The sequence below is a fragment of the Motacilla alba genome, chromosome 21, assembly GCF_015832195.1.
Source record: "Motacilla alba alba isolate MOTALB_02 chromosome 21, Motacilla_alba_V1.0_pri, whole genome shotgun sequence".
Taxonomy (NCBI): Eukaryota; Metazoa; Chordata; class Aves; order Passeriformes; family Motacillidae; genus Motacilla; species Motacilla alba.
In genome coordinates, this window is record NC_052036.1 from 3,888,511 (window position 1) to 3,902,561 (window position 14,051).

The 14,051-nt window shown below is 63.0% G+C and overlaps 3 protein-coding genes across 3 annotated transcripts; 1 reads left to right on the plus strand and 2 right to left on the minus strand.

The window, feature by feature from the left end:
* Positions 1-22: 22 nt before the first annotated feature.
* On the minus strand, positions 23-2,733 carry RPL22 (ribosomal protein L22). Its single transcript, XM_038159794.1, has 4 exons — positions 2,606-2,733; positions 2,113-2,220; positions 1,122-1,246; positions 23-239 (listed from the first exon to the last, which is right to left on the minus strand). The coding sequence occupies exons 1-4, from the start codon at positions 2,615-2,617 to the stop codon at positions 95-97; spliced, it is 390 nt and encodes a 129-aa protein (XP_038015722.1). The 5' UTR covers positions 2,618-2,733; the 3' UTR covers positions 23-94.
* Positions 2,734-3,597: 864 nt separating this feature from the next.
* RNF207 (ring finger protein 207) lies at positions 3,598-8,871 on the plus strand. Its single transcript, XM_038159799.1, has 18 exons — positions 3,598-3,811; positions 4,297-4,503; positions 4,642-4,774; positions 4,860-5,004; positions 5,088-5,169; positions 5,239-5,314; positions 5,398-5,523; positions 5,637-5,683; positions 5,810-5,882; positions 5,957-6,025; positions 6,133-6,201; positions 6,288-6,409; positions 7,447-7,636; positions 7,732-7,917; positions 8,000-8,051; positions 8,139-8,256; positions 8,325-8,405; positions 8,492-8,871. Exons 2-18 carry the CDS (start codon positions 4,313-4,315, stop codon positions 8,652-8,654), a joined length of 1,923 nt encoding a protein of 640 aa, XP_038015727.1. The 5' UTR covers positions 3,598-3,811; positions 4,297-4,312; the 3' UTR covers positions 8,655-8,871.
* A 1,114-nt stretch (positions 8,872-9,985) lies between these two features.
* On the minus strand, positions 9,986-13,632 carry ICMT (isoprenylcysteine carboxyl methyltransferase). The gene is made up of 5 exons (XM_038159778.1): positions 13,393-13,632; positions 13,164-13,252; positions 12,919-13,088; positions 12,069-12,286; positions 9,986-11,334 (listed from the first exon to the last, which is right to left on the minus strand). The coding sequence occupies exons 1-5, from the start codon at positions 13,615-13,617 to the stop codon at positions 11,152-11,154; spliced, it is 885 nt and encodes a 294-aa protein (XP_038015706.1). The 5' UTR covers positions 13,618-13,632; the 3' UTR covers positions 9,986-11,151.
* Positions 13,633-14,051: the final 419 nt, after the last annotated feature.

Below are 14,051 nucleotides of genomic sequence, written 5' to 3' on the forward strand. Positions count from 1 at the left end.
CGGAGCGCCACCGAGCACGGGCTATGAACAACTCTGCCGCTGTTTATTGCAGAAAAGTGAAACTGTACAAAATGGCCGTCAGCGGCGGCGGGGCTCAATCCTCTTCTTCCTCCTCCTCCTCGTCCTGGTTGATCTGGAAGTAGCGCAGCTCGTAGCTCTCCTTGCTGTTGGCCACCACGCGCAGCCAGTCCCGCAGGTTGTTCTTCTTCAGGTACTTCTTGGTCAGGTACTTGAGGTACCTGTGGGAGAGGCATGGCTGACAGCGGTGCCCCTGTGCCCCCTGCCAGCCCCCCAGGTGCCACTTTGGCTAATGATCTTTATTCCCGTGGGCTCCCACCTCCCGCAGGACCAACACATCCCAGCGGCCACCTCCTAGCAAAGCTCCGTCCAGGAAACACTGCAGCCAGGGGAATCACACCACAATGCCATGACACCATCCTGGGAGATCATTCCTGCCCCAACAAGGCTGTGAGCCCAGTGCCTTGCACCCACCCCAGAGGGAATCTCCCCTGGGATGGTGGATGCCCGCTGCTGGGATGTGCCAGGTGTGGCAGCAACGTGGAGCAACAGCGTTGGGAGAAAGGCAGGCGTGCACAGGGCAGGGCACGCCCACCACCCACACAGCTCTGCCTTTGCCAGCCAGCTCCTGAGCCACCTCTGCCGCGGCACAAGCCCGCTGTGCCGATGGCAGCCCAAGGCCAGGCAGCCAGGAGAAGCGGGCAGGGGGCCAGAGCACCACGGGACGAGGGGAGCAATGTGGGACACCTGGGCACAGCCACACTTTGCTGATGTCGGCCCAAGGAGGACCAAAGCCCCGCAAGATGAGGGGAACAACTTGAGAATTTGTCTGCAGATACCCCTGAACTGTCCCCTCAGCACCTTCCGGCTGCAGGCCCCCTGACTGCCCAGCCCAGCCGCCTTCCCAGCTGGAATATCAAACACCTTCCTCTCTCACAGATCTGGGAAGAGCAGCCACTCAGCGAGCGCCAGGCAGCACAAATTCCAGCACAGCTCCTGCACTGAGACTCCTCCCTGGCAGCCCCTCGTACCCACAGGCTCTCAGTGCCCACCAGGCACCCCCAGCCAAGGGCCCGGCGGGACTCTGGCCTGGCCCAGCTCACCTCTTGGAGAACGGCACCTCTGATGTGACCGTGATCTTGCTCTTGCTCCTCTCGATGGTCACCACGCCCCCGCCCAGGTTTCCCGCTTTGCCGTTCACCTTGATCCGTTCCTGCAGGAACTGCTCCTGCAGGAGGAACGCGGCCGTGAGCCGGGGCCACAGCTGCAGCCAGACACAGCCCCCACGGACTGCCTCGTGCCTGCTGCTCGGGAGCTGGGGAGCAGACACCAGCGTCCCCGCAGCTCGGGCCGGGCTCATCCAGCCCATCAAAGCCACACCAGGTGAGGGGCTCAGGCCTGAACGTATCGGCCTGGCGTGCTGGGGATGTTCCTGCCCTCCAAGGGGAAAGCCAGGACAGTGGGGTCAGGCTCCTCTGAGCTCCCCTCAGCCCCAGGACAGTGGGGTCAGGCTCCTCTGAGCTCCCCTCAGCCCCAGGACAGGGGGGTCGGGCTCCTCTGAGCTCCCCTCAGCCCCAGGATAGTGGGGTCAGGCTCCCCCTCAGCCCCAGGACAGTGGGGTCGGGCTCTTTTGAGCTCCCCTCAGCCCCAGGACAGTGGGGTCGGGCTCCTCTGAGCTCCCCTCAGCCCCAGGACAGTGGGGTGAGGCTCCTCTGAGCTCCCCTCAGCCCCAGGCACGCCAAGGCCCCTGCTGGAGTGCAGTGTGAATGGGCATCGGTTCATGACCCCAAACTGCAGCATCCCTGGCCTCGTTACATCCCTGTCATGACACAAACTTACCCAGCAGAGATAGACAGGAAAACTGTCCGTGGACAGGGACAACGCTTGTGCTTTAACTACAAAGTGTCCCAAACCAAACCTCATCCCCAACCCCAGCACTCCCTGTTCCTCTGCCCATGGGATGGCCTCAAGGGAGCAGGGCAGAGCCGAGGGATGGCCCGGGATGTTCGGGGCCGCTGGGAGCAGAGCATCACCCTGGGAAGGCCCCCGAGGGCGGCGGAGCCATCACGGCTCCCGGGGAGGCCCCGAACTCACGAAGTTGGCGGCGTCCATGATGCCATCCTCGACGGGGTGCGTGCAGTCCAGCGTGAACTTCAGAACCTGCTTCTTTTTCTTGCCACCTTTCGCCGCAGGCTTCTTCTGCTGCAGGGGGAGAGAGAGCGAGCGTGAGCGAGGTGAAAAGGGAGGGGGAGCGCCGTGAGGGACGGCGGGGAGGGGCCGGGCCGAGCTCCGGGCTGGCGGGGAAGGGAAGAGCCCCCAGGCCTGGATCGAGATCGGGAACGGCGCGGTGGGAACGGGGCTCGCCCGCCGCTCGCCTCCCCGCTCCGGATGGGCGGCGGGCGGCGCGTGGGGCCCCGGGAAGGCGCGGGCCGGGCCCGGCCCCACGCGGGAAACAGCGGGCGGGGGCAGGCGGCGGGCGAGCCGCCGGGCGGGAGTGGCGGGGGCGCGGGGCGGGCCGGGGGGGTCGCGGCGGCGGCGGGGGCGGGCTCGGGGCGGGGGGGCCGGTGCCGGCCCCGCGCTCACTCACCGCGGGCGCCATGGCGGCTCCGCGCGAGGCAGAAAGGGAGCGCGCCCCGCGCGCCTGCGCACAACCACGCTCGGGCCGTCCCAGCCGAGCGCCGATGGCGTCGATCGCTTCCGGTCCCGTCCGCGCGGGGAGCCTGCGAGCGGACAGTGATGCCTGGAGAGGCGGGGCGAGCGCGGGGGCCGGGCTGAGGGCGGGGCTGCAGGGGGGCGTGGTCTGAGCGGCGCGAGCGGTGCGGGGGCACGGGGCGACCCCCGCAGCCCCGAGCGACCCCCGCACCCCGGAGCGACCCCCGCAGCCCGGGAACAGCACCGGGCACGGGGCGACCCCCGCAGCCCCGAGCGACCCCCGCAGCCCGGGAACAGCACCGGGCACGGGGCGACCCCCGCAGCCCGGAGCGACCCCGCACCCCGGGAACAGCACCGGGCACGGGGCGACCCCCGCAGCCCCGAGCGACCCCCGCACCCCGGGAACAGCACCGGGCACGGAGCGACCCCCGCAGCCCGTAGCGACCCCCGCACCCCGGAGCGACCCCGCAGCCCGGGAACATCACCGGGCACAGAGCGACCCCCGCAGCCCGGAGCGACCCCCGCACCCCGGAGCGACCCCGCACCTCGGGAACATCACCGGGCACGGGGCGACCCCCGCAGCCCGGAGTGACCCCCGCAGCCCGGAATGACCCCCCGCACCCCGGGAGCATCACTGTACATGGAGTGACCCCCGCAGCCCGGGAGCCTCGCCGGGCACGGAGCGAGCCCCGCACTCTGCGGCTCCTCACTTTGCTCAGTCACCCTGCACGGAGGGAGCCTCGCAGCGCACGGAGGGATCCCGCACACCCCGGGGCTCCTCGCTGCGCACCGGTGACTCCCCGGCACCCCACTGCGCACGGGGTGACTGGCACCGCGGGGAGCCTCGGTGCTTACCGGGTGACCCCGCAGCTCCCGCGGGCTATCAGCAGCCCATGCAGATGCCCATGTCCCCGCAGCCCGGGGGGCTACGCGGTGCCGTGTCCGTCCCCGCCGCAGGGCCCCGAGGAGCGCACGGGGCTATTTTTGGGCCGTGCCGTGGCAGCCGATCGCCGGTGCCAGCGGGCCCCACGTCACAGGCTCGGCCGGGCCCTGCCGCCTCGGCATCGCTCTCATTCCTGCCGGCACACGGTGAGCAGCAGCACAGCTCGGCTCGGACCCCCCGGCTTACAGACAGGGAGAGGTAAAGCCTTCACCCGGCCAGGACACACCTGTGCCCAGAACGGGGACCCCCGGCATGTGGGGCACCTGGCTGCCTTCAATGCCAGGCTGCCATCCTGGGGCACATCCCTGGGCAGGGGACACCCCATTCTAGGGAATGCTTCCTCTGGGGGGACACCCTGTCCTGGAGGAACCCCCACCCCTGTCCTGGGGGATGCTCTGCTGCAGGGGGATGCTCCTTTGGAGGGGACAGCCCATCCCAGGGGATGCTCCTGCTTTGGGGGACACACACCATGGGGACACTTCACTGTGGGGACCATCCGACCCAGCGCTGCAGCCCCCAGCCCGTGATACCAGGGGAAGGGGTGCGCTGGGGGCAGCCTCGTGCCACGCAGCTCATAACCTAAAAATAGTCAGCAGCTCACGGGCCCTGGGACAGGATTTGTCCTTTCTGTGGCAGCCACTGTGCTCTCACAAACTGGTGCCACGTGGGGTCCCTGCGCACAGGGCTTGTCTCTCACAGATGGCGGGTGGCATTTTCTCCCCACTCGGGAGCTGCTCGGAGCTGGAGAAGGCCAACTGCCACCCGCTGGTGTGCCTGCTCTGCCACGAGCCCTACCAGCACCCCTGCCTGCTCGACTGCTACCACAACTTCTGCGCCAGCTGCCTGCGAGGCCGCGCCAGCGATGGCCGCCTGCGCTGCCCACTCTGCGGGTAAGGGACAGCCCTGCCTGGGGCACGCCACGACTGGGGCACAGCACAGGGCTGGCAGCTCTGCACAGCACCGCTCCCTGCATCCCCAAAGCCGCCCCGGTGGGCGTCCCTCTCCTCGTCCCCATCTCATCCCTGCAGGCACCCCTCAGTGGTGAGGGGAGGCACGGGGCTGCCCCCCGTGGACCGGCTGCTGCAGTTCCTGGTGGACAGCTCAGCCGACAGCGAGGAGGACGTGCAGTGTGCCAACTGTGACCGCTGCTGCACCAAGGCGGTGAGCGCGGCGGGCTGGACTGGCACGGTGGGGAGGGGACCCCTGGCAGGGCCATGCCTGCCATCAGCTCTGTCCCCTCACACAGGAGCTGGACACCATGTACTTCTGCAACACCTGTGGGCAGCCCCTCTGTGCCCCTTGCCGCGAGGAGACCCACCGTGCCAGGATGTTCACCCGCCACGAGATCGTCTCCCTCTCCAAGCGCACCAAAGACATCCACAAGAAGTGCCGTGAGTGCCACGCCAGGCTGCCCCGTGCCACGCTGTGCTGCACTGCGCCCTGCCAGGCTATGCCACGTTCCTGTCCCCTGCAGCACTGCACGAGGAGCCCTACATCATGTTCTCCACTGAGAAGAAGTCCATGCTCTGCATCAACTGCTTCAGGGACATGCAGGGGTGAGTAGTCCCAGCCCCACGCTTGCTGCGTGCCCCATCCTGTGCTTTCCCTGATGTCTGTGCCTGCAGGGAGAGCCGGGCACACTGCATCGACATTGAGACGGCGTACATGCAGGGCTGCCAGCGCCTGGACCAGGCAGTGATGGTGGGCAGGGCTGGGGGGTGCGGGGGTGGCGAGGGGGGGCAGTGCTGTCCCCTGCACTGCAGCCGCCTCACCACCCCGGGCAGGCTGTGAAGGAGCTGCAGACCTCCACGCGTGAGGCCATCGTCCTGCTCAAGGCCATGATCGAGGAGGTTCGCAACAGTGCCAGCGAGGAGGAGGCGGCCATCAACTCCCTCTTCAGCCGCATGCAGGTGCAAGGCAGTCACCTGCACTGTCATCGGGCCCTGTGCCCGCGGGACAGAGCCGGGGCAGTGAGGAGGGACTGGGGTGGCTGCAGGACACAGGGCGGCTATGTCATTTGCAGGAGCAGCTCTCCGAGAGGAAAAAGACGCTCCTGAAAGCTGTGCAGAGGTGAGGGGTCATGGGCTGAGCCCTGTCTGAGGGCTGTCCCCCCTTCCCAAGGTGGTTTGGGATGCCTGGGGCTGGATGGCTCCCTGGGGTCTTGCAAAGGCTTTGCCATGCCCTGCTCTGCTGCAGCCAGCACGAGGAAAAGGAGAAGGCATTCAAGGAGCAGCTCGCCCACCTTGCCTCCCTGCTGCCCACTCTGCAGGTAGGGCCTCACAGCAGGCAGGGACATCCTGACACCAAAGCCAGGCAGTGACTGACCCCCCTCCACACACACAGGTCCACCTGGTGACCTGCTCGGCCTTCCTGAGCTCTGCCAACAAAGCCGAGTTCCTGGACCTGGGCTATGTGAGTGTTGCCAGCGCTGCAGAGGTGGTCAGAGCATCCTGCAGCAGTGCTGAGCTCGTGGGCAAGGTGCCGAGCACCCCTCACCATGCTTCACTGCTGCCTTTCAGCAACTGATGGAGAGGCTGCAGAGGATCGTCAAGCTGCCACACCGCCTGCGGCCGGCCCAGACCAGCAAGGTAGAGCCCTGCCTGCAGTGCCTGCGGGCAGTGCCAGCTGCCAGCTCTGCCCCAGCCCAGCTGTACTCTCCTCTCTTGCCCCCCAGATCAACAGCGAGTACCGGGCAGAGTTCGCCCGCTGCCTGGAGCCCCTCCTGATGCTCAGCCCCCGCCGCTCCGTGGTGGGCAGCGCTGGTGGCATCGGTCCCGGCATCACTGGCACGAACATGTGAGGTGCTAGGATTGCACCCAAGGCACATGTGCTACTGTGTCCCCTGCCACGTGCCACACTGCACAGTCCCCTCAGCATCTCACCATGCCAACCTTGCCCCTGCTGCTGCCCTTGAGCCTGTCACCTCAGCAGGGGTACCAGGACAGCACAGGCACAGCTGCACTGATGAACAACAGGCTTCAAGTGACACTTCTGGGAAGTGGGGTGGGTGGCAGAGGGGTGGGCAGCAGCAGGGCTGGCAGCTGGGGGCCTGGTTAAGCCTCGCTCTGTTCCCCAGCCCGGCCCCTGCCACGCTCCCTGGAAGGCTCTGCCCCCTCTCCATGGGTGCTCCACCTGGGCCAGCTCCTGCTCGCCCACATGCCCGTGGTGCCGCAGCCTCTTTGCCCGCCACTATTTTTATCAGAATTTCAGAGAAGTGCTCGGCCATTCTTCACCAGGGATATATTTAGGCCTGTTGATGTCACGGCAGCACCGGCCCTGCCAGGCCCTCCCAGAGAGAGAGGACAAACGGGCACTGCCGCCCCATGGGGACCGCTCCTCGCCCCCAGCCAGGCTTGGCACTGCAGGGTGGCTGAGCTCCTGGGGGCTGCTGGCCCCAGCACGGGGAGGGGGAGCACGGCGCTGCACGGTAGGACCAATGGTGGTGGTGGTTAGCGTGGGGAGACCATGGGATGGGGGGAAATACAGGGGCAGTAGTGCCTGCCAAGGGGCCAGGAGATAGCAGCGGTGAGAGAGCGAGCTGTATCCCGCCCTTTAGAAACTGGAAGGGTGCTGGGCTCAGCTCCTGGCTTCTCACTGCCACAGCTGGTTCCAAAACTGCAGGAATCCGGAGAGCAGCCCGCAGAAATGTGATTTTTGGGGCAACATAAGGCACCTCTGCCTGAACCCCTGTGCTCGGGTGAGGGAAGGGACGTGTGGGATGGTGCATCCCGCCGGAGCCAAGGGGCGGTGGGATTGAGCTGGCAGCACGGTCCCTGGCACCTCACCCCCACTGCTGCTCACCTGCAGCACATCACTGTCACCTCTCCATGCAGGCTCCCCGGTGGCCAATGCTCCAAGACCCTCATGGTGCCCAGCTGCCCCCCCACCAGTGACAAAATGTCCAGCGGCCCCATGGTGAGGAAGCCAACGATGCACCGGTACATCAGCACCAAGGTGCTGCTGGCTGAGGGGCGCGAGACCCCCTTTGCCGAGCACTGCCGCAACTACGAGAACACCTACCGGGTAGGGAGCACGGCTGGCAGCAGGATGGGACAGGACAGGACAGGACAGGCCAGGTTGGTGCTGCTCACGTGGCTGTGCCCCCCCGGTTCCCACAGATGCTGCAGACGGAGATCCAGGGCCTGAAAGACCAGGTGCAGGAGCTGCACCGTGACCTCACCAAGCACCACTCACTCATCAAGTCGGAGATCATGAGCGAGATCCTGCAGAAGTCGCTGCAGATGGACGTGCAGATCGCAGCTCACTACTCCGCCGTGGAGATGATGCGCAGCGTCTTTGAGGAGGTACGGCTGGCTCATCCTGGCAGAGCGGGGCCCCTCCGTGCCATACCACTGCAGGCTGCCCAGCTCCCTCTCTTCCTTCCAGGTTTGGGAGGAGACCTACCAGCGGGTAGCAAATGAGCAGGAGATCTATGAAGGTACCGGTGACCCCACGCTCCCTCCCCGTGCCCCCTGTGTCCTCACTGTGGGAGTGGCCATGTCCCAGCCCACTCCTCTGCCCCCAGCCCAGCTCCATGACTTGCTGCAGCTGCGGCAGGAGAACAGCTGCCTGAGCACCATCACCAAGCAGATCGCGCCCTACGTGCGCTCCATCGCCAAAGTGAAGGAGCGGCTGGAGCCCAGGTGAGGGGTGCAGGGACTTTCAGGGCCAAGGGGGACATAGCTCATGGCTCATACCCATCCCGCCACAGGCTGCAGGAGCCCCAGGAGCCCAGAGAAGAACAGGCCCAGATGCTGCTCAAGATCTGCGACAACAATGAAGTGCTGCCAAGGTATGTGACAGCAAGCACCTGAGTGCCAAGCTCCTCCCATGCCCTTTCCCAGACAGTGACCCTGTCAAGGTGTCTTCCCTTCCCAGGGATGCCGCGCCTGGCAGCAAAAAGGAGGCTTCAGCCAACCCCGGGGAGAGCTTCATTCCCACAGACACCCCTGGAGACCCCTCCCCAAAAAACAAAGACTGCTGCAGGGGCCAGCAGAAGAGCGGAGCAGAGACTGCTACCCCGACAGAGCCGGCACCGTAGAGCCCCGTGCTGGGCACGTGGCAGAGCTGCTGGGCAGAACCATGCCCTGGTGACTGACCAGCTCCTCTTGCCCAGTGCCGCAAGCCAGGCCAGGAAACAGGCCAGGCAGCCCTGTGTGTAGCACGTACAATGGCCTCAGGTGGACCTGCTTCTGAAAAACTCTCTTTGTGCTCTTCCTTGCATGTGTCAGAGTGAAATAAAAGGGTGCCGTTGTTCATGTCTGCGTGGTTCTGCAGTGCTGACAAAAGGGATCTGCTGACAAAAGGGTGTCCAGCTGCTCCTAAAACCACATCGGCAAACTATGGGGAAAAATAACAACTCCTGGTGCAGGGCAGGGCCAGGGATACATGGCCAGGTGATGGAACATCCTGTCAAGTTCCAGGCAGCCACGCACCAATGTGGGCCAGGTGCCAGGAACAGCTGCTCTAGAGGTTCCCTGCACATGTGGGAACTAAGAACTCACCAATCACTGTGGCACAGAGGGAAGGGTTTCACAGTTTACTCCAGCTTTTCCCTAAAACTTCACATGCCTTCCCCACACCCGGTAAGCTGCTGTCTCCTCACAGAGCTTGTCACAGGATTTGGGAAAAGGTTAAGAGAAGCTGTTGGTGTCAAAAGCTTCAAGAGACACTGAAGGTTTTGCTCAGGGTGAAGTTTATCCCTTTCTTTTGGTGCCAACGCATCCTGCTTGGACAGAGCTTGCAGAGCTGGAACCAGCACTTGTGAAATCAGGATCAAGGTTCATTTATTATGAAGAACAATCTGGGAATGAGGCTTTGTTTCTGTTGTCAAACAGCACATCAAACCCAAGTGACAATTACTTGTTCCAAAGTTCCTTTGATCAAGGGCACGGTAGGAACATTATTGCCTACAAAAAAATTGCTTACAGATTAACCTGCTCGAGGCAATCAGTGCTTCCCTGAGACAAGAGCAGCCCAAGTGGGAGCCTCCGAGTGCCCAGCACAGATCAGCACTCTCCAGCCGGTGAGTTTTCACCTTTGGTCTTTTCTCCCAAGGCAAAACCCCGCTCAGCAAAGGTCAAGTCAGCAGCAAGGGCATCAGACAAATGCTCTGTGATCAAGAAAACCCAGTGGAGGATGGACTCTGCATCAGTTCAGCAAGGAGAAACGGAGGGTCAGGGTCAGGGTTAGGGTCAGCCTCATCCCTGTGGCTGCACAGCCCCACGAGTCAGAGTCACAATTGTGTCTCAATGCAGTGTTGGTGTGTTCTGAGAACCCACCAGGAATTATAAAGGACTCCAGTTCCACCAGCACCTCAAGAGACCTTCAAATAACCAGACAGAAGCTGACAATGTTTTTCTTTTTTTTTTATATAAAAAAAGAAAACCTAAACCCAAACCCAAGCTATTCTCACCAAGTGCCCCTTCCTGAGCCGTACCGCAGCACCTTCCCCATGGAACACCACAAGCTCCAAGCATGAACTGACAAGCAACTCATTTCCATTCCAGCAAGGAAGAATAATGTAGAACTCAAGAAAACAGTGAACCTCTTTGGTATATAACAACAAAGTTATACCACACAGCTCAGTGGGAACCATTTCCAAATGGCTACTATAAAAGAGCGTTAGCTAGCCCAACTCTTCTCCTGGTTGGAGATTTCCTTAGAAGCATCTCCTACTTGCCCTAAAATCACAGCTTTTGCCCAAAAGAGCAGGGGAGGACCTCAGGGACTAAAGCCCTTAGCAAGCCTGGCAGCTGTGGCTCTTTCACAACCCAAAATCCTGGGATCTCTGCAAGACAGAGGCAGCCTGGCAGGATAGGAAGCAGCGCGATTTGGAAGCAGGAAGAAGGAACAGAGGTGGCAGCAGGAGGCAGCAGCTGGAGCAGTGACACTGCATCCACAGCAGCATCCAAGGGACGAGGAGAGGGCCCAGAGGTGCTCTGATCCAGCGCATGAGGGGAGCAGCAGAACCCTCCCTGCAGACCCCAAGGCCTAGAGAGAACTGAGTGGCGCTGTGCTGCCGGCACTCTGGCGCTTCGAGGGCAGGCAGAGCTGGAGCTGCTCCCCCGGCAGCCCCAGGGCCAGCTCAAGGAGTTTGGCCCGAGGAGATTAAAGTCGTGTCACCGGGCTCACGAGGTCAGAAAGCTTTAAAATCGAATTATGCAACAGGAACAATCTGCTGCCTAGCACCTTCCCCGCCCAGGGCCAGGAGGGCAGTGCTGTTTCTGGTAGAATCAGTTCCAGAGGCGTTCCAAGACAATTCAGCTGCTGCAGGCAGGATTCATTCTCTTTAGGGTCGCTACAGGCAAAGTTATCTGGAAGATCCCTGAATGTGCAACGAAGGACTGATCTCAAGGAGGAGGAACGAGCTTCTGATCCGTGAGTGACCCAGCAGGCTGCCCAACGCCGCAGCCCTCCACCAGCTCCTCCTGGGTGGCCGGGAAATACCAACAGGCACCTCCCGATGCCGGCGCCGCACAGGCACTGGGCGCAGCAGGAGCCGGGCGTCTGCTCAGCCAGCCTGGTTTTTGCCCATGTCACAGTTCCAATTTGACTCCTTTAATAAAAGGGAGACCCGATGGCACCTTCCTTTTGTACTCCAGGTACTCTTCTCCAAAGAAGTGAATGAGTGTGATCTCCTCCTCCTCGATCCGCTCCCTGAAGAAGCGCCAGGACGCCAGCGCGTAGCCCACCACGCAGATGGGATTGCAGAGCAACACCTGGAACACACGCTGCTGGTGAGCATCCCCCCGAGGAGCCAAGGTCCCACGGCTCATCCCCCTCCAGCAACACTGATACAGAAAAAGAAAATGCACCGACACTCCCCGTGAAACTTCACAAGCACTAATTTCTCCCCAGAATGAAGAAAGCAACGCACAGGCAGCACTGGCTTCACTGCCCCAGCTCTCAAAAGCTCCATGTGCCACCCTTAGGGACTCTCTCCAGAGAAACACAAGCCAGTACCAGCCCACAGCCAGCCACAAGAACACACAGCTACAGCAGCACTGAGCTAAGGCTCAGCTGCAGCTGGCCAGAGCTGACCCTCTAGTCAGGGAGCTTCCTTGCCCTCAAGCACAGGACTGGTGTTTGGCAGGAGCCAGGCTGAGTCTGACCACTCACAGAAGGCATTTTGACCACAGGGATACAGAAAACTCTGCACAGCAGCTTTAGACCAGCAGCAAATCACACCTCAAGCCTCCAAGGGTGTTGTGGGTCAAAACCCCTGCTCCACCACCTCTCCTCACTGCACAGAGAAAATTAAGGGAACAAGATCTTCCCAAAGATCCCACGGGGTAGAGAGCTCAGGGATTCCAGATTTCCTGTGTGCCAGTGGGAGGCAGCAGAAGCCAGGCCCAGCACCAGGTGCTGTCCGCACCCCATCACAGCATGGGCAGCACCAGAGCAAAGACTGGGGTCGTGACAGGAAAGGATCTGAGCACCCTGGATACAGTACCTGTGTTCCAATACTCCAGTAAAACCATCCCACGTAGGAGGGGTGCCGGAACCACCCGTACACCCCACTTGTCACCAAAGTGTGGGTGTCAGATTTCTCGTTCTGAACGATGTGGTTGAAGTTGGAGCCGGCTGTAAGCATGGCTGCCTTCCTCAGGCAGTCCCCGAAGATCACCATCAGCAGCCCCACGGTGCTCAGCCAGGTGATCTGCTTCAGCTCTGCGTGGACAGGGAGGGGCACAACGGGTTTGCAAAGGTCTCCAGGGGTGCAGGGGGCTGCTCAGTCAGTGGGCTTTGTCCCCCCATCTCAAAGCAAAATGTGTGACAGCAGCAGCCATGTGCTGCCATCTCACACCAAACAGATAAAACCAGCAACCCCTGCTTGGTGTTAGCATGGATTAGTCCATGGGGCCCAAGTGTGGAGGCTGAGAAAAGCCAAGGACATGTTCAGGCTGCTACAAAATAAAGGGGAACGGTTTCCCTCTCCCAAGAATAAACAGATGAGCATAGCCAGTTTGCCCCAGACTGGGCAACCAGCAACAGATTTTGATGGCTTGATTTTATTCCTGTCAAAAGGCGACGCCCAGGTGTACCTGACACATCATTCTTGCACCACCGAGGGAGGAAAGGGCTGAAGATCCCCTGGCCTGGCATGTCAGAGTGAGAGGGGGCTCCCCCCCTGCCCTCCCAAGATCCAACCCAAGAGGCTTTGAGCACTGAGGGATTATGACCCTGGCAAAGCCGCTGCAGGGTTGTCACGGGGCAGCAAGCTGAGGGTCACCTGCAGGCAGATGGACCCCAGGCAAGCCACGTGCAGCTAGGCAGAGTCAGGGAGGGACAGAGCAGCCGACCTGGGAAGAAGAGCTTCTCCAGCGTGAACTCCACCCAGGAGGACAAGGCAGCCAGGTTGTACTCGAAGCTGTGGTTGAGCAGGAAGGAGTCCAGCGAGAGGCTGCGCGGGTTGTTGATGGCTGTCACCAGATACTCCGAGTAGTGAAAGAGGGACAGGGAGCACATATACCTGCGCCGGGAGGGACGGCAGCTTTAGTAGGGCCGGGGGCACCGCGCCCGCCCGGCTGCCCGGCCCGGCCCTTACCATCCGAAGTGGCGCCAGGCGGAGCGGCCGGCGCTCAGCAGCAGCCCGCAGCCGAAGGCGAAGCCCAAGAAACAGGCCCGGACGGCGATCTGCAAGCACAGGGAGGGGAGAACGCGCTGCCGCCGCCGCTCCCCGGGCCCGGGGGATCCCTACCGGCGCACCCCGGGACCGGCACCGAACCCTCCACGGCCGCACTTCATGCCGCCGCCCGCCGGGGCCACCCCCGTACCTTGTAGAGCGGCCGCGGATAGATGAGCAGCAGCGCCGCGTTCACGCCCGCCACGTGCAGGGCGAGAGCCAGGCGGCCGCGCAGGCCGGGAGCGGCCAGCAGGGAGGGGGACGAGCCGAGCAGCAGCGGCAGGGCCGCCACCGAGGCGCCGAGCAGGAAGGAGCAAAGGCTGGCGCGGCCCTCCCGGCCCAGCCGCCCCCTCCGCGCCACCGCCGCCGCCATCATGGCGGCCCCGCCCCGCCCGCGTCGCCCGGGAAACGGCCCCGCCGCTCTCGCGAGAGCCCCGCCCCGCGCAGCCGCGGCAGCAGCGGAGCGGCGCCGCTCTCGCGAGAGTTGCGCGGCGGCGGCCGCCGGGGCTGTGGGGGGCGCCCGGGCCGCGGCTCCGGGGCCGGTTCCGGTTCGGTCACGGAGCCGGTTCGCGTTCGGTCGGGGTTGGAGGCCTTTTCCATCATCCCCTCCCACCGCCACTGTAATCCCTAAGCCACATCATCCAGCGGCAGGTGCAGATGCTGCTGAACAGCTCCAGGCACGGTGACTCCACCCTCTGCCTGCTGCCCTGAGCACCCGAACAGGGAGAACATTTGCTGATTCCTGCTCTGAATTTCCACTGTCAGCCTGAAACCCTTACCTCCTGTCCTCGCACTGCAGCAGAGACCAGC